Source organism: Eumetopias jubatus, unplaced genomic scaffold, assembly GCF_037043125.1.
Source record: "Eumetopias jubatus isolate StellerSeaLion01/CBP00866 unplaced genomic scaffold, mEumJub1_p1.0 scaffold_5, whole genome shotgun sequence".
NCBI lineage: Eukaryota > Metazoa > Chordata > Mammalia > Carnivora > Otariidae > Eumetopias > Eumetopias jubatus.
Genome location: NW_028274811.1, coordinates 62,318,086 through 62,336,345, shown reverse-complemented (window position 1 = coordinate 62,336,345; position 18,260 = coordinate 62,318,086). Strand labels below are relative to the sequence as shown.

Here is an 18,260-nt window from a genome sequence, read left to right as displayed (position 1 = left end):
ACAATTACTGTCCCCTACCAGTTAAAATGATTCAACACCTTTTCTTTGAAGGACAGGTTATATATTTCTGAGGTTTTTAAATTTTTCCTTGCTCTCTTCTCTCATAACAATGGCAGGAGAAAACCATGAAATTAATATTACTTGTAAGTATAAAAGAAACCTGAACACTGATTTGAGTCATTTTCTCATAGATACATACTTTGATACATAATACAAATGTTTCTTGTGCATTTTGAATAACTCTTGCTTCTTATAATAAAGATTGTATTTTCATGTCTTATTTATAAACTCTAGTTCAATGATTTTGTTAGCCACAGAATGATCTAATTTAATATATCCGATTTGAATTATAAACAAATATAGCTATGCAACAATATAAAGAAATTACAGAACCATCTAATTTCACACTTGCATTGAAGTTCACAGATGCGCTGAATTAACAAATGTGCAATTACTCACCTTACATTCTTCCTGGCAAGTATTTGGTCCAAAGTCAGTGAAAATCCTATACATAAAAAAATAAGTGAAAAACTGAAGATGATTTTTCTTCCCATCAAGAAATGAATCAGTTTCTTCAAAGCAAGCACATTTGTTAATTCTTAAATGCAAACAGAGCAGAGGCAGAATTTTCCATGTCTTGTGACTGACAACATAGTCAACCAATAAAAAGACTATATTCCCAGGATATATTATGCATGGGAGAGGGTGAAGGGAGGGGCCTGATACAGCTTAATTTAGAGTATAGAGTGAAAGCAGTGGGTCTATTTAGTTGTTTTTTTTTTTTTAAAGATTTTTTATTTATTTATTCATGAGCGACAGAGGTGGGGGGAGAGAGAGAGAGAGAGAGAGAGAGAGAAGCAGAGGGAGAAGCAGGCTCCCAAGAAGCAGGGAGCCCGATTGCGGGACTCGATCCCAGGACCCTGGGATCATGACCTGAGCCGAAGGCAGACGCTTAACCATCTGAGCCACCCAGGCGCCCAGCAGTGGGTCTATTTAGGATGTTTCTTATTCATTAAAGATTATTAGGGAGCAGAGTTTCAATTAACCTCTTTTTAGAAACTAGCATTGTTTTGATACTCTAACTCTTAATAAGAATCTCATACTGCTTTTCAGGAAGCTATTAAATTCGCCTCAAAAATCTACAAAATATACATTATTACATGCATTTTTCAGGTGAATAAATGAGTAAAAATCTCTGAAACTTACCTAATTTTACATATGTGTCCTACTTCACAGTTTCCTGTTAAATTCGTGACACTCCATGTGCTAAGAGATCTGGAATGTAATGGTAAAGAGCACTGACTTTGGAGTCAGACAGCCCTTAATTGCATTCCCAGCTCTAGTTTCCCCATCTGCAGAGTGGGGACAAAAGTGTTTTGCTCAAAGAACTGTTGCAAAGATATATCGAGGCCCTAAATAGCCAAATCTACCTTGAGAAAGAACAAAGCTGGAAGTATCACACCTCCTGATTTAATAAACATATTGCAAAGCTACAGTAATTTAAACAGTATAGTATTGCCGGGGTGCCTGGGCGGCTCAGTCGTTGGGCATCTGCCTTCGGCTCAGGTCATGATCCCAGGGTCCTGGGATCGAGCCCCGCATCAGGCTCCCTGCTCCGCGGGAGGCCTGCTTCTCCCTCTCCCACTCCCCCTGCTTGTGTTCCCTCTCTTGCTGTGACTCTGTCTGTCAAATAAATAAATAAAATCTTAATAAATAAACAAACAAACAGTATAGTATTGCCATTAAAAACTGACATATGCGGCACCTGGTGGCTCAGTTGGTTAAGCATCTGCCTTCGGCTCAGGTCGTGATCCCAGGGTCCTGGGATCGAGTCCCGCATCGGGCTCCCTCCTCAGCGGGAGTCGCTTCTCCCTCTCCCTCTCCTGCGGCTCCCCCTGCTTGTGTGTGTGCTCGCTCTCTCTCTCTCTCTCTCACTCTCTCTCTTTCCATCAAATAAATAAATAAATAAAATCTTTTTTTAAAAATGACATATAGATCAACAGAACATAATACAGGCACCTAGAAATAAATTCACACATACACAGCTAACTGCTCTTCAACAAGGGTGCCAAGAATACACAATGGGAAAAAGGACAGTCTCGTCAACAAATGGTGCTGGGAAAACTGGATATCCACAGGCAAAAACTGAAATTGGAGCCTTATTTCACACGAGACACAAAAATCAACTCAAAATAGATTAAAGACTTAAAACCTAGAAGAAAGCAAAGGGAGGGGCGCCTGGCTGGCTCAGTCTTTAAGCATCTGCCTTCCACTCAGGTCATGTTCCCAGGGTCCTGGAATGGAGCCCCATATTGGGCTCCTTGCTCAGTGGGGAGTCTGTTTCTCCCTCTCCTCCTGTAGCTCCCCTGCTTATACATTTGCACTCACTCTCTCTCGCTCTCTGTCAAATAAATAAATAAAATCTTTAAAAAGAAAAAAAAAGAAGAAAGCATAGGGAAAAGTTTCAAGAAACTGTTCTTGGCAATGATTTCATGGATGTGACACCAAAGCACAGACAATAAAAGCAAAAACAGATAAGTGGAACTACATCAGACTAAAAAGCTTCTGTACAGCAAAGAAGCAATCAACAGTAAAAAAGGCAACCCACAGAATAAGAGAAAGTATTTGCCAAACATACATCTAACAAATCATTCATTTCCAAAATATATAAGGTACTCTTACAACTCAGTAGCAGAAAGAACACAAATTACTCAAGTTAAAAATGGGCTAAAGACTTGAAAAGATATTTCTCCAAAGACGACATACAAATGACCAACATGTATATAAAAAGGTGCTCAATGTCACTCATCACCAGGGAAATGTGAATCAAAACCACAAAGAGATATCACCTAATACCTGTCAGGATGGCTATTATGAAGGAAGGAAGGAAGGAAGGAAGGAAGGAAGGAAGGAAGGAAGGAAGGAAGGAAGGAAGGAAGGAAGGAAAGAAGGGAGGGAGGGAGGGAGGAAGGAAGGAAGGAAGGAAGGGAGGAGGAGAGAAAGAAAGAAAGAAAAAGAAAGAGAGAGAGAGAGAGAAAGCAAGCAGGCAAGCAAGCAGGCAGGCAGGAAGGAAGAAAGTGAACAGACAAGTGTTGGCAAAGATGTGGAGAAATTGGATTGTACACTGCTGGTAGGAATACAAAATAGTACAGTTGCTGTGGAAAACAATATGGATATGCCTCAAAATATTAAAAATAGAACTACCTTATGATCCAGCAATTACACTTCTGGGTATTTACCCAAAATACTTGATATCAGGATTTCAAAGAAATATTAGTGCTTCCATATTCACTGCAGCACTGATATTCACAATAGCCAAGATGGAAAAACAACCTAAGTGTCTGCGGATGGATGAATGGATAAAGAATATGCAGTATATACATACAAAGGAATACTATGCAGCCTTTAAAAAAGGAAATTCTGCAATATGTGACATGAATGAACCCTGAAGACATTATTATAACTGAAATAAGCCAGTCTTAAATACCACATGATTGCATTTATATAAAGTATCTAGAATAGGCATAGCATAGAATCAAAGAGTGGAAATCGTGGTTTCCAGGGGCTGGGGGGCAGGAGAGGGAGGAGAAAATAGGAAGTTACCAATCACTGGGTGTAAAATTTCAGTTGTGCAAGATTAATAAATTCTGGAGATAAGCTGTATAAGATTGTACCTACGGTTAACAATGCGGTATTATGCACTTAAAAATTTGTTAAGAGGGTGGATCTCATGTTAAGTGTTCTTAATACAATAAAATAAAATTTTAAATAAATAAATATAATAGATGAAAACCTTTTCTTACTTCAATGCCTAGCTAAATAAAGATTATCTATTGTTATTTCCTCCTTGCGAGTCTCCACTCCCACTCCCCTGCCACCTAAAATGTGTGCAAAAACACAAACCAAACAACAAAATCCTGAAGAGTTATTTTACATTTAAAAAATACAATTAAAATGCCACAATAAAGAAAATCCTCCAAAACGAAAGTGTCAGCATTTTTGGCACTTAAGAACCTTGATCTCTTTAATGGCAAAGTACTGGTAGCTGAAAGGGGCTATTTGTAAGTGACATTTCAGAGACGATGGATTATAGGAAGTCTGGGGACTTGACCCAAAGGACATACTCCCCTTCCTTACTATCCACTTTGCACACACACCATCTTCTAACATAGCTCTAAGGAGCCCTATAGAAAATGAGAAGAGGTGATGAAAGCACAATAACTAGGGATGGGTGGGGGGTTAGGGGGTGGAGATCGAGATGGAGAAATAACAAAGAAAGATGCTAAGAAATATAAAATAGAAAAGGTCACCACTATCAATGTTGCCTTTCCATGCCCATCTTATTCCTACTTCCCATTTCCTTTCCTTCTCTGTTCTTTCATTTTACCCAACTTCCTTCCACCTGCCGTGTCTTTTACCTTTCTGCCTTTTTCCTGATTACATGGAATTTCAGGTAGCAAGACAGGTCTGGAAAGGAGGAATTTAGTCTTAGGCAGGTTTGCCAAATAAAATACAGGACACCCGGTAACATCTGAATTTCAAAAAAGCAATAATTTTAATAATAAGTATGTTACATGCAATATTTAGACATGCCATACTTAAACAAATCATTTGCTGTTTATTGAAATTAAATTTAACTGGACATCTTATATTTTTATTTGCTAAATCTGGCAATCCTTGTCTTAGAGCTTTCTGCTACTCAAATTTTAACATGCATACAAATCATGTGAGATTTTGTTAAAATGCAAATTCTGATCCAGTAGGTCTGGGGTGGGGCCGAGAGCTTCTCTGTTTCTCACAGGCTTCCACATGATGCTGATGCTGCTTGCCTGCCAAATGTCCTGTGAGTAGCAAGGACTTAGAATAGCATTGTTCAACAGAAATAGACTGAGAGCTACATATGTAATTTAAAATTTTCTAGTAGCCACACTGAAAGAAGTACAAGTCAACAGGTGAAAATAGTTTTAATATTTTTTCTTTAACCTAACATTTAAATATTATTTCAAACATAATTATTAATGAGATATTTTACCTTCTTTTTCTGCTCTAAGTCTGAAATCTGGTATATAATTTACATTTACGTACATCTCAATTCGAACTAACCAAAATCTCAAGTGGTCAATAACCACCCGTGGCTAGGGGCCATTGTACTGGACAGTACAAATATAAAATATTTCCTCCAGCTGCCAGAGCAATACCTCATAGTCTCTTGGCAGCAGCAGCAGTGTCTGACCCATTGCTCCTCAAATTTCTGGTCAGGGGAAGGTAAGAAACCAAGCCCACGAAGATATGCACTGTAATAATAATGATTCTGTTAACACTCAAACCAGACTGTAAGCTCCTTAGTGCTTATCATGTAACAATCCTTCCATGGAAATATGCTTCAGTTATATTTTCAGGCACACAAACATATACAAAATTTTAAATTTTAAATCACTTTCATTTTCATTTTAATATATTTTATGTGTAATATATTTCATTTTAATATATTTTATGACTTGATCATCCTAAAATTTCAACATAGCAATCTTTCTGTTGTTGACATTTTCTTCCACTTGGTTAAGGAATATCTAAGGTAGGGGCACCTGGGTGGCTCAGATAGTTAAGCATCTGCCTTTGGCTCAGGTCATGATCCCAGGGTCCTGAGATCGAGTCCTGCATCGGGCTCCCTGCTCAGCGGGGAGTCTGCTTCTCCCTCTGCCTGCCACTCCCCCTGCTTGTGCTCTCTCTCTAATAAATAAAATCTTTAAAAAAAGAATATTTAAGGTAAAATAATTAGTGTTGTAGGTTTCACACATGTATTTTAAAACAGAAGTCACACTTAAGATGTAGTTGTCAGGGAATAGCTCATCTTGTGACTTTAGAGAAAAGCAGTGACAAAAATGTTAATGTGATAACTTGCAGGCTGTAAAGTGCTAGGATATCACCTGCCTGGCATTATACTTCCCTGCTCAGATGGCTGAAGGGTCCCTGTCCAGAACTGTGAAGGGTCTTACATTTAACTAATTGATAAGCTAAGAAGGTAGCTGCCAGTTTCACTGATGCTGGCAGAAGACACAGACTCCAGGGTCAGAGACAAAGAACTCTATTACTCACACAGAAGCAAGCAGCATGAGCATCAGTATATTGCGTCAATTTCCCTTGCTCATAGAGCAATACAGCTGGGCCCACATGGATGCTTGTACACACAGTGGGTTTCATTTCAGGACAGAAACCCTGAGTTTCCAAGGCTATAAGTAAACCTGCCCTTTGTAAGAGGAAGACACTATTTCTACCTTTCAAGGCCATTCACTATACATGCATCCTAAAGATACTCCAAAACAAAAAACAGTTAGTGACTCACGCATAAGATATGCAGAAAATGCAGAGGGGCATGGAAAATATCCCAACAGTTTTCATGAGAGAACAGGAGATTATACATCCATGCTGCCTTCTTTTCAACTGAAAATACCTTGTGTTCGCTTCATTTTCTGATTTACGATATATTACTGTTACCTGCAAATCTGAATATCACAAATCTATCTTCCCAGTATCATACGTGATCATATAGAATTGTATTATCATAAGGAAAAAAAATGCCTCTGACTTAATTATAATATTTGCCTGAAGGAACAACTAGCATTTGCCAGACCACAATCTCCAATCATCCAAATGCTCTCAGACCAAAAATCACAGTAGTCAAATGTTCATATCAATCGCAATGGTCTTCGTACATTGATTCAAAATCCAAATCCATCCACCTCCTTCAAAGACCTCCATGATCTGGCCCTTGCTGGTCTCTCTTGCTTCGTTTTATGCAATCCTTCTCCATACCATGTTCCAGCACACTGGCTTGGATTTTTCTCAACACCCTCCACATGCCAACTTTTTTGCACCTCAGTAACTGTACATATTGTTCCATCTGTAGAGATCCCCTCATACCCTCCTAACTCTCCCTGCATTCTGTTCACCCTCATCATAACATATATCACCTTTGTATGAGACATTTATTTTCTTGTTACCTATCTACAGTATGTTTCTTCACCGGAAGGCCTGCTCCAAGACAGCAGGGACTGCATCTAACTAACTGATACACCTAGAGCCTTGGCTACTGCTGGTCCTAGATGATGCTCAATAAAATGTGCAGGGTAATGAATAAGCCTATCAAAAATGCCACATAATTAATTCTTACTTCATGCCACATGGTCGTGACTCCCAGGGCCTGAGTATTTAGGCAAACGTAACTAGAAAATCAACTAATTCAAGTATTTCGTCAAATTCCATAGCTTGAAAATGCAAATATACAAAATCCAAGTTACATCAGTTCATTAGCAAAATACCGGCCTATGCACTTCTTGCCCCTTATAGGGAGTGTGACTCTGTGTAGGTTAATATATGTCAACTTGACTGGGACACAAGGTGCCCAGGTATTTGGTTAAACATTATTCTGGCTGTTTCTCTGACAGTGTTCCTAAATGAGATTGGTATTTGTATCAGTAGACTGAGTAAAGCATATCACCTTCCCCAATATGAGTGGGCCTCATCCAATCCATTGAAGGCCTGAATAGGATAAAAAAGTGGAGTAAGGGAGACTTCACTTTCTCTACCTGTCTTGGAGCAGGGAATTCAGTCTTCTCCTGCCTTCAGACTCACTAAGACTGGAACTATACCATTGGCTCTCCTGGGTCTCCAGCTTGCTGACAACAGATACTGGAATTTCTCAGCCTTCATAAGTGCATGAGCCAACTCCTATAATAAATCATATATAGAATTAATATAGGATTAATTAGGATTAATTTTATATACACATGCGTGGATATATATATATATATATATATATATATATATATATATATATTTGGTTTTCTCTGGAGAATCCAGACTAATACAGGAGCTTTATTAGGTTCAGAGCCTAATTGCTGCCATGATTTCTCCTAATTTTCATCAAATCAACTTCTGAGTTGATTAGAATCAGGTTAGTAAATGAAATAAGTGCTTTTGATTTAAATGTTAATTTTTCTTACTTTTGATTCCCCTTTGACTTCTTGGAACACAAATAATATACCAAATTAGTGGCATATATTTATGTTTTTGGTTCTCAAGCTAAGCTGAGACAAGAGTCCTGCTCTTTCATAAATTTGTTCATTAGACAAATATTCATTGCCGTATGCTACATGCCAGGAATACAAGAGCCCCACTGAGGCTCCTAGCCCAGTGATGTACAGAAATGTGAGCACATAACTGCTGGGGTAAACACCTGGAATGTTTCACATAGCAATCCAGTGACCTCCACTGATATTAGCCACACCTTCACTCCAAGCAATGGCTGAGGGGTAGAGGGAGGCAGTTATATAATAGATTAAGAGATAAGAGATGAGACATAATGAACTCTTTTTTGAAGAGTTTGAAGCGGCAGTCCAATTCCTGATTCTACTTTCTCATGAGGTCAGCAGGTATCTCTTGCTACTGAAGTCTGTGACTTATCCCAATGTCCTTCCAGTAACTTGCCTTTTGTTCTTAACACAGCCTGAAATGGGTTTCTGTTAGTTACAGTGCAAAAGAAACTTTAAGGGTTTACTAAGTACCAAATTTAGTGTGATAATTAGAGGCATGGACTAGGAAAGGAGGGTTTAAGTATTAGGGAGAACCTAACAGACCTGGATCCTAAGGAAGAAAAGATCTCCAACACGCTCAAAAATGCTCATTAGGAACATGCAGGTCCCCACCTCACCAGAGACCGAGTTTTAATTCACTAAAGTAAAACTCATATTGAGAATATGTGCTATTTTGATGTTGTCCTACAGTTCAGGCCATCATTTATAATAAGTGCAAAATAGATTCTTTGGACAAAAATTAATCAGCATGCTTAGTTGCAAAGAGAGCATTGTATATAACTACCTGCTACAAATCCAAGATGTTGTCTTCTAAATAGTTAACATAAGTTTGGAAATTTTAACTTAAAACCTGTCTGAGTAAATTTTAATATCATTGGAAATTTTAACTTAAAAAACCTATCCGAGTAAATTTTAAATACTCTTTGGCAAATGAGCATTCTATACTACGAGAAATGATATTCATAGTGGGGTTCTGGTTTTAAGATGTTTATTTTCTAAGATCTTCAACTCATTTCCTCCCACAGACAGGCTGAGTCTACCACTACATATGGAACAAGTTCTTATTTAAAAAAAAACTAAAGCCTGGCTCAGTGATGATTACACATCAGGCAAATGAGAAGAAAACCAAATCAAAGTGTACAGGAGAGGCTGGGACACCAACCCAGGTGTGGCAACCCACAACCCAGGGCGGGGGGGGGACTCAAACCCAGAGCTTCTTCCTGAGTAGTAAAGAGTTCGAATTCCATACTGGACACCTCAACCTTCAAGACATGTACTTGAGAGATGAACTCCCAAAACATCCAATTTTGAAAACCAGTGGGGCTCATGTTCAAAACCCACAAGACAGTAGTGATCTAAGAAATGGCCCTTGAAGGTCTCTTTCACTCAGATGGACTCACCCTTATATTAAAACCTTGACCTGAGGGGCAGGCATCTAATTTAACACACACATCTATGTAGGTTTCTACATTGGGAGGTGTTTAACTATGATGAATAAATGGATAAAGAAATTATGGTATATTTATATGGAATATTATACACAATGGAATACTATTCAACCATAAAAAAGAATGAAATCTTTCCATTTGCAGCAACAGGGATGGACCTCAAGGGCATTAAGCGAAGTGAAAAAAGTTAGAGAAAGACAAATGCCATATAATCTCTCTTGTATGTCGAATGTAAAAAACAAAACAAAACAACCAAGCTCATAGATACAGAGAACAGACTGGTGGTTACCAGGGGCACAGGGTAGGGGAGGATGGGAAAAATGGGTAAACTGGGTTTTTCTGTTTTTGTTTTTGTTTTTTTTTTAGTTTAAATAAATTGAATAACACTACTTTAAAAATGAAAAATGACCATATCTATGAAATCGTTACAGATTCATTCATTTGGGTTACCTTAATAATCAGTAACGACTGCTAGAACCAACAGTGTTAAATTGGTGGAAAAATTCCTCCTGTCCGTTTTGTACCTATATAAACCCAGAACCCCTCATTTCTTTTCTTCCTCTCTTCCTCTAGTTCCTCACTCGTTTTTCTCTCTTGTTCTTTTTTTCTTTTAATTTAAGGGAGGGCGGAAATCCTGTTTTACCTTCTTTAAAGTCCTTTAAGAAATAACGTTTTAGGGATATAAAAATGCACATTTACTTTTACAGGAGTTTTTATATTTATATTACAAGAACTTATACATTATCACATTTAAATACTCTAGAAATAGTCCTAGTGAAATTTCATTTTACCATGGAATGCAAAAGCTGGAAGACTGTCCCCTGGCCATTCCCCATCACTGAAGATCAGCTGGTCCTCAGAGAGCACAGATGTGGCCCATATACCGGATTCTTTAAATCTCTCCAGGGAATGAGATTTTAAACCTAATATTATACTGAGTGAAAGAAATTATCTTTGTTCCTAGGGAGTAAAATTATCTCTTATCATTTCTTACAACTCAAAGGTCCCTGCTGAAATAAAAGCCTATTTTCTTTGGTTGGTTCTCAGCCAAGTTAGAGAATACCTGGAGAATAACTTTCAATATGCATATTAAAATGGTAACTCCCTTCCAGGAACTTCACAAAGGGCATCAAAGAACAGTGTTGTCAATCCCCCCTAGATCCTACACAGAGGTTTAATTATAATAACAAGATTTTAAAGACCAGGCTTGAATACTGTTATGTTTATATGGTAATACACACATATTTCTTTAGTTCCCCCTTGGAATAGATATGAGAGGAAATATTCACTGCACCAAAAGTAGCTACAATGAGAGAATAAGAAATCTCATTCATTTTGGTTAAGGGAAAAATTGTGTTTAATAATTTAATCAGGTGAAATGAAGCACTCAACATTCATCACTAGGAGTTTTACAGAGCCTGTAATCATCGGTCTTATTCTTACTGCTTCTTCTTTCTCACTTAAAGCTGTTGTTTCAACTTGTCACATTTCCATAGCAACTAATACCTCAATTTTTATAGTTAAAACACTTGGAGTCATTTCTAACTATTCTAAATGCTCCAATATAAATAGTCAACATTGTTAAAACCCTTGGCTGCTCTCGCCAAAAAGCTAACTTCTCTTTCATATGGTACAAAGAATCAGCATCATCCTTGACATGAATCTCATCGACTGATCTAATTTATGAAGACCAGTCTTTTTTCTTAGTTAGGGGGGTGGGGGGACTCTGAGATAAGTCAAATAATACTACCTCTCCGCCCCACCTGAGTGCTAAACCAACTGGGAAATAAAACAAGGGGGAAGACAAGTAGAGACCAAAATACCACCCTCATTACTGTGAAAGGCCAAGAAGGCAGATGAAGTTTGGTGCAGAAACAAAATGGACCGTAACCAAACCCCCTTCCACAGAAGATGGACATGACTGCAGTCATGGCAGCAGTGGGCTCTCAAGAAGGAAGAGAGGCTTACCCCAGAAGAAAAGGGAAAGGTATACTCCATGGGGAGGCTGGGTCTCAAAAAGGAAAAAAAAAAGCTGAACATACCTAGACTATTTTTCCTGATTTACCACAGATGTCATCCTTAGCTGGCACAGCATGGGTAAACTGGCAGAGAAATAAGGAGTTACACTAATTTAACTCCTTCTACTCAGAAGGAAATACTAGAAAAGGGAAACACTTGTTCTCCTTCTTGTCCCTACTTCCCTAACATTTCAAGAATTACCAAACACAATTCTTTCATAACAAAGTGTCTATCAGTTTCCATATACCTCTGACAAACTATAGATGTCATGTTGCAACTTATAATACGAATACTGTAATCTTAAGAACTGTATCCTTCATTTCTCCTGATACTTTGCTGGCTAGAAAATTGTTTTCGTTAATTTTGTGCCTTATTTACTTAACATTCATTAAAGTTTTTTCTTCTAAATTCCTTAAAAACCAAGACTTCGCTTTTATAACTAATCTGGAAATGAATAAACATGTTCTGGTTAAGTAAGTTAACTTCTTTAAGTTTCAATTTCCTCTCTGTAAAACAGGGCTAATAATAGCACCTACCACACAGGTGCTGTTTTGAGGACTAAGAAAAATTAGGCATGTGAAGTCCTATGCCTGGCACCGAAATAGCTCTCAAAACCCTATTACAGACGGTGGTGCTGGTGATGTCAGTGATTTTGCTCTTTCCATCAGGATCTACGTCCCAATTACACTGGCAATTTTATGACATCTCTTCATCTCCAATGACTGGTGCTATCGCGTCGGTCCCCTCTTTGGCTAAACCAAGTCCTCTCTTGCCCCTTCGTAGTGCCCTTCCATAGCAGGCACAATGATATTTTAAAAACGTAGATCAGATCAGGGCGCCTGGGTGGCTCAGTCAGTTAAGTGTGTGACGCTTGATTTTGGTTCAGGTCATGAACTCAAGGTCGTGAGATCGAGCCCTGCATTGGGCTCCCACTCAGTGGGGAGTCGGCTTCTCTCCCACTCTCTCCCTGTCCCTCTGCCCCTCCCCCCGCTCTCTGACCATGCACACGTGCTCCCTCTCTCTCTAAAATAAATACATAAATCTTTAAAAAAAAATGTAGATCAGATCTTGTCACTCTCTTACTTGAAGCCCTTCAGTGGCTGGCTTCTCATCATATTCAGAATAAAGTGCAAACCCCTTATCCTGGCCTGCAAGTTGGACTTGAGCTGGCCCTGTCCAAGTCTCTAACTTCACCTCCCTCTCGTCTCCTGCTGACTTGCTCTGCTTGGCAGCCTTCTTTTTTCCCCTCTAATTCCTAAACCCGATTCTTGTTTAGGGCCCTTTTAAGAAATTTAGGCCCAAGGTCAAATAAAATTCCTTCTCTTTTCAGGCTTCAAATTAAGTAATAAATGCTTTAACAGGAAATGAAAAACTCAGAACTCCAAAAACAAAAATGAAATCCTTTTTTTTTCCTTTTCTTAGCCATAGTAATCAAAATCCTTCATTCATAACACACTCTGAACATCGGTTTACACCTCATTTGTTATTTGTTTTTATAATAATATAATAATTAAACTCACTACCTAAAATAAACCATAACCCAACATCCAACTATGATCCCCACTCCCACCTCTCATCACTATTATCATCTTGAATACAGGATGCAGAAGACCTGAACTGCACTATCAACCACTATGGGCTAATTAATATTTATAAAACATTCTTCCCAATATCAGCAGAAAATATTTTCTTTTCAAGTGTACATGGAACATTCACCATGTGTGACTATATTCTGGGCTATAAAGCAAACCTCAACAAAAATTTTTTAAAGTAAAAGAAAATGTCTGTTCTTAGATCATAATGGAATTAAACTAGAAATGAACAACACAGGGGCACCTGGGTGGCTCAGTCATCAAGCATCTTTGGCTCAGGTCATGGTCCCAGGATCCTGGGATCGAGCCCCACATTGGGCTCCCTGCTCTGCGGGAAGCCTGCTTCTCCCTCTCCCACTCCCCCTGCTTGTGTTCCTGCTCTCACTATCTCTCTCTGTGTCAGATAAATAAAATCTTAAAAAAGAGAGAAAGAAATGAACAACACAGATATTTGGAAAGTCCCCAAATATTTGGAAATTAAGAAACACAATTTTAAATAATCCACTGTTCAAAGGGGAAGTTAGTAAATGTTTTGAATCAAATTCAGATTAGAAGATAACAGGGGTGCCTGGGTAGCTCAGTTGGTTAAGTATTTGACTGTGGCTGAGGTCATGATCTCAAAGAGTCCTGGGATCAGACCGTGTACTAGGCTCCCTGCTCAGCAGGGAGTCTGCTTGTCCCTCTCCCTCTGCCCCTCCTCCTGCTCAGGCTCTCTCTCTCTTTTTCAAATAAATGAATAAAATCTACAACAAAACAAAAACAAAACTAGAATATAACATACCAAAACTCATGGCATGCAGCTCAAGCAGTGCTTAGATATTTATACCATTAAATATACAGAAAAGAACAAAAGTCTCAGATCAATGGCCTAAGCTTTCACTTTGAAAACCTGGAAAAGGAAGAGCAAATTTAAATTCAAAGCAAGCAGAAGAAAGTATATAATACACAAAAGACCAGAAATCAATAAAATTGAAAACAGAGAAATAGAGAAAATCAGTTAAAGCAAAAGCTGGTTCTTTGAACAGATCAACAAGATTAATAAATTTCTAGCAGACCAAGAAAAAGAGAGGGAAGACACAACTTACCAGTATTAGGAATGGAAGATGGGACATCACTATGAACCTACAGATATTAAAAAGATTATAAAGGAATATTACAAATAACTTTATGGCCATACATTTGACAACTTAGACAAAATGGACACTTTCCTTGAAAGGTACACATTACCAAAACTCACTCAAGAATAAATAACTTGAATAGTATAACACTTCCTAATGAAATTGAATTCAATTCCCAACAACATATATAAACATTCATATATTCATGCATAACAGAAAGTCTGAACAGCTTTATGAAGCAATTATTAAAAAGAGGAGGGGCACCTGGGTGGCTCATTCAGTTGGTTAAGCATCCAACTCTTGATTTTGGCTCAGGTCATGATGTCAGGGTTGTGAGATGTCAGAGCCTGTGTCAGGCTCCACACTGAGCATGAAGCCTGCTTAAGATTCTCTCTCCCTATCCCTCTGCCTCTCTCTAAAATTAATAAATCTTAAAAAAGAACCTCCCAGAAAACACAATAGTATCATAGTTATTCTGAAGTCTGTCCCTAAGCAATACAGCCGAGTCCTTCCTTGTCCCTTACTGTAGGTAATTCAGTAATTCATTTCTCCTTATCCCATTCGGAAATATCTTCCTTTCCCAAGTTCATGAAGATATCCATCTTTGCTTTCTATCAAGAAATTAAAATTTTTGTTGTTGACATGTAGGTCCTCAATCTGTCTGGAGTTGATTTTGTTTCTAGCCTGACATGGTGATCCAATTTACTTTGAGTAACCAGATTTTGTGCAGCTCCATCAGTCCTCCCTTTATACACTGATCCAGCATCTAATTCTGTTATTTAATAATATTCTACATTCATGAGTCTCTTGCTGGCCTCTCTATTCTATTCACTGGTCAATTTACCTACTTCTGTACTAAAACTATCTTGCTGAGCTTCGTAGAAATTTCTCCTATCTGGTAGGGCCAGGTCTTCAGAAGTGTTCTGACTATTCCCAGCTCTTTACTCCTCTAGCTTCAATCTCATGGTTCACTGTAGTCCCTTCTTCGCAATCACTCTCAACTCCCTTGTCCTTCCTCCATCACATTCACCGGACTAGATTCCACCGCCAGCCCTGTTAAAACCAACTCTCCACCTACTCAGTCATTATATTGAATGAATCTGAAGATACACAAAATCATGCTGACTGATGTAACTTTCTAACTACAGTGTCAAATGGGCCCTCAGAACTGTTCAACCTTCCTATATTGTCTTGTCAAACTATCCTCCCACACTTCTAGATTAGGAGGTAAAACTCATATATTGAAACCTATTCCCCAGTGATGTTATTAGTAGATGGGGCCTTTGGGAGATGACTAGGTCATAAGGGTGCAGTCCTCACAAATGGGATTAGGGCCCTCATAAAAAGACCCCAGTATGTCAGTTATATCTCAAAAAAACTGGAAAAAACAAAGAAGCAAACAAATAAAATAGAACCCCCAAAGAGCTGCCTTGGCCCTTCTGCTATTTCAGGTTATAGCAAGAGAACTGTCTATGAACCAAGAAGTAAGCTCTCACCAGAAACCAAATCTGCCAGCATGTTGATCTTGGACTTCCCAATCTCCAGAACGGCAAGAAATAAATTTCTGTTATTTATATACCACCCAGTCTACAGTATTTTGTTAGAGTAACTGAATGGACTAAGGCACTATCCCTCAGTAAAACGGGGATAATAAAAATATTCACCTTTTAGTGTTATAAGAATTAAATGAGTTAATAAATGTAAGGCACCTAAACAGTATGTGGCACATAGTATTAAATAATACTATTTAAATAGTGTTATTCTAAAAAAAATTAAAAAAATAGTGTTATTCTAGATGATTTCACACTTTATCCTCTCTCTTCCAACGTCTTTTCCCTACTCTTGCTCTGTGCTGATGACCTTGCTGAATTCATTAAAGAGCAATCAAAAGAGAAGTTCCACATCTCCCCAACAAGTCTTCCAATTTACTTGCAGTTGTACCCCAGACTCTTCCTTCTCTATTACTACAGATAAACTGTTATTATTCCTAAGATCAATTCCTCCACTTGGGCACCCCTCTAGTCTCCTCAAGCAACTGTTTATGCAATTATCCCCTTTCCCTAATGAACTAATCCATTTTTTCTTCTCTACTGGTACAATCCCCTACAAAAATGTCATAAAATCCGCCATCTTAAACAAACTCATCCTGACTCCACATCCTCCTCCTGATAGAACCTCTTTTTTCTGCAGATTATAGAAAAATTCCTTCCAAAAGTATGTCTATAATTGCTGTCTACACTTCCTTCTTTCCCATATTCTCTTGGCTCCAATCCAATAAGGCTTACATCTCTGCCATTGCATGGATCCCCACTTGACAAAGTCACCAATATCCTCTGCATTGCCAAATGCAAGACAATTCTCAGTCCTCATCTGACCCCTTTTTCACACTTGCTCACTTCTATTTCTTCACTTGGCATTGATTAGAGTACAGCATTGGCTAATCCTCAGTCTATTTTGCTTCACCTGCCTCTCTCTTCTGCATCACTAAGTTTTGCCCAGGGCTTAGGTCTGCAACCTCTCTCTCTTCTACCTACAGTCATCCCCTAAGTGATCTTACTTAGGGCCATGGCTTTCAATACTGTCTATTCACTGATGACTCCCCTGAGCTCCATATGCATATACCCAACTACCTACTTCCCATCCCTACCCGGATGTAACCCAAACTTACATACACATCCATAACAGAACTCTTAATTTCCCCTTCTAAATCTGTTTCTCTCCCAGTATATCACACTCAATAAATAACACAAGTCACCCAATTGCTCAGGGTGAAAACCATAACTCCAATCTCACATCCTACAGTCCTCAGCAAATCCTACTGGCTCAACCATTTGTCTTATCCAACCACTTTTTTTCCACCTGACAGTCAAAGCCATCATTATATATCTCAACTGGAGTACTGTAACACCCTCAACTGGCCTCACAGATTCATCTCTTATTCTCCTCACAAGTGCCAGAGTGATCCTATAAAAACAATCCTATCTTGTTGCGTCCCTGCTCGAAACTTTCCAATGGCACTCAACCATACAAAAAGTAAACAAAGCTTTTACTGTGATCTACAGGCTCCATGTTTCCCGGTTCAGAAACAGACCTCATCTAGTGCCACATCTACTCACTCACTGAGCTCCCCCCTTCGCTGATCTTTCAGTTCTGGAAAAGTGCCAGCCCATTCGACTTACTGAGACTCCTTCTTCTGAAAGCTCTACCCCATACACTTGTCTAAATGGCTCCCTCTCTTTAGGATCTCAGCTCAAATATAATCTCCACAAAGATGGCTTCTAAAACCACCCTATTCCAGAGTAGCCATCCCCATCCCCAAGTCACTGCCACCTAACCAATTTTATATTCTCTATAACCCTTATCAGTATTTAAAACTTTCCTGTTTATTTTTAAATACACTTACATTTTTTTCCCTGCCTTCTCGCACCTAGAATATAAAAACACACCTCTTTACTCTTCTTAATTACTGTATCCTCAGAGCCTAGAACAATGCCTGGCACGAAGAAAACATTTTAAAAAATAGTTGTATTATGACCCAACATGCCAGAAATCTCTCAAATCTATTTCATTCTACAGGAGAAACCTCAGTTTAAAAAGTTAAATGAATCGTCCAAGGTCGCACAACCACCCATAAATGGCAGCTTTGGTTTTAAAAGCTTGGTGTATCTCCAATTACTACAACATATACCTTCAGTGATTTTTTTTGAAGTGCACCACTCTCTACCCCCCCGCCCCCCCGCCCCGGACGAGTCCCCGCCCCGACCCCCCGGACGAGTCACCTCTCTTTGCTCAGACTAAGCCCCGCCCCGGTGGGTTTGCCAAGAGCGCCTGCGCTTCGATCGAGTCTCATGCAAAGAGTTCTGGGATTGGTAGTCCACATTTCTTCTGTCTCTAGCATTGACATAAAACGAAATAAACAACAATGCAAGTTCGGTACCACTGAATTTCACACAAACTAAATAAGACGCAGATTCTGGAAAGTGTTGCAAA

The 18,260-nt window shown here is 38.8% G+C and overlaps 1 protein-coding gene across 2 annotated transcripts in view; it reads right to left on the bottom strand.

Moving 5' to 3' along the window:
• Window positions 1-14,251, bottom strand: part of ATP6AP1 (ATPase H+ transporting accessory protein 1) — a 40,571-nt gene extending 26,320 nt beyond the window's left edge. Inside the window, exons 1-2 of one of the 2 annotated variants that reach the window (XM_088023382.1) lie at window positions 14,238-14,251; window positions 460-505 (exon numbers count right to left, since the gene is read on the bottom strand). Coding sequence is in view for 1 of the 2 variants with exons in the window: in XM_028114437.2 (XP_027970238.1) it covers window positions 460-554 (95 nt within the window). In the remaining variant the exon portion in view is untranslated. Of the gene's footprint in view, window positions 1-459; window positions 555-14,237 lie in introns of those variants that run through there. The other variant, XM_028114437.2, reaches the window with a different exon arrangement.
• Window positions 14,252-18,260: the final 4,009 nt, after the last annotated feature.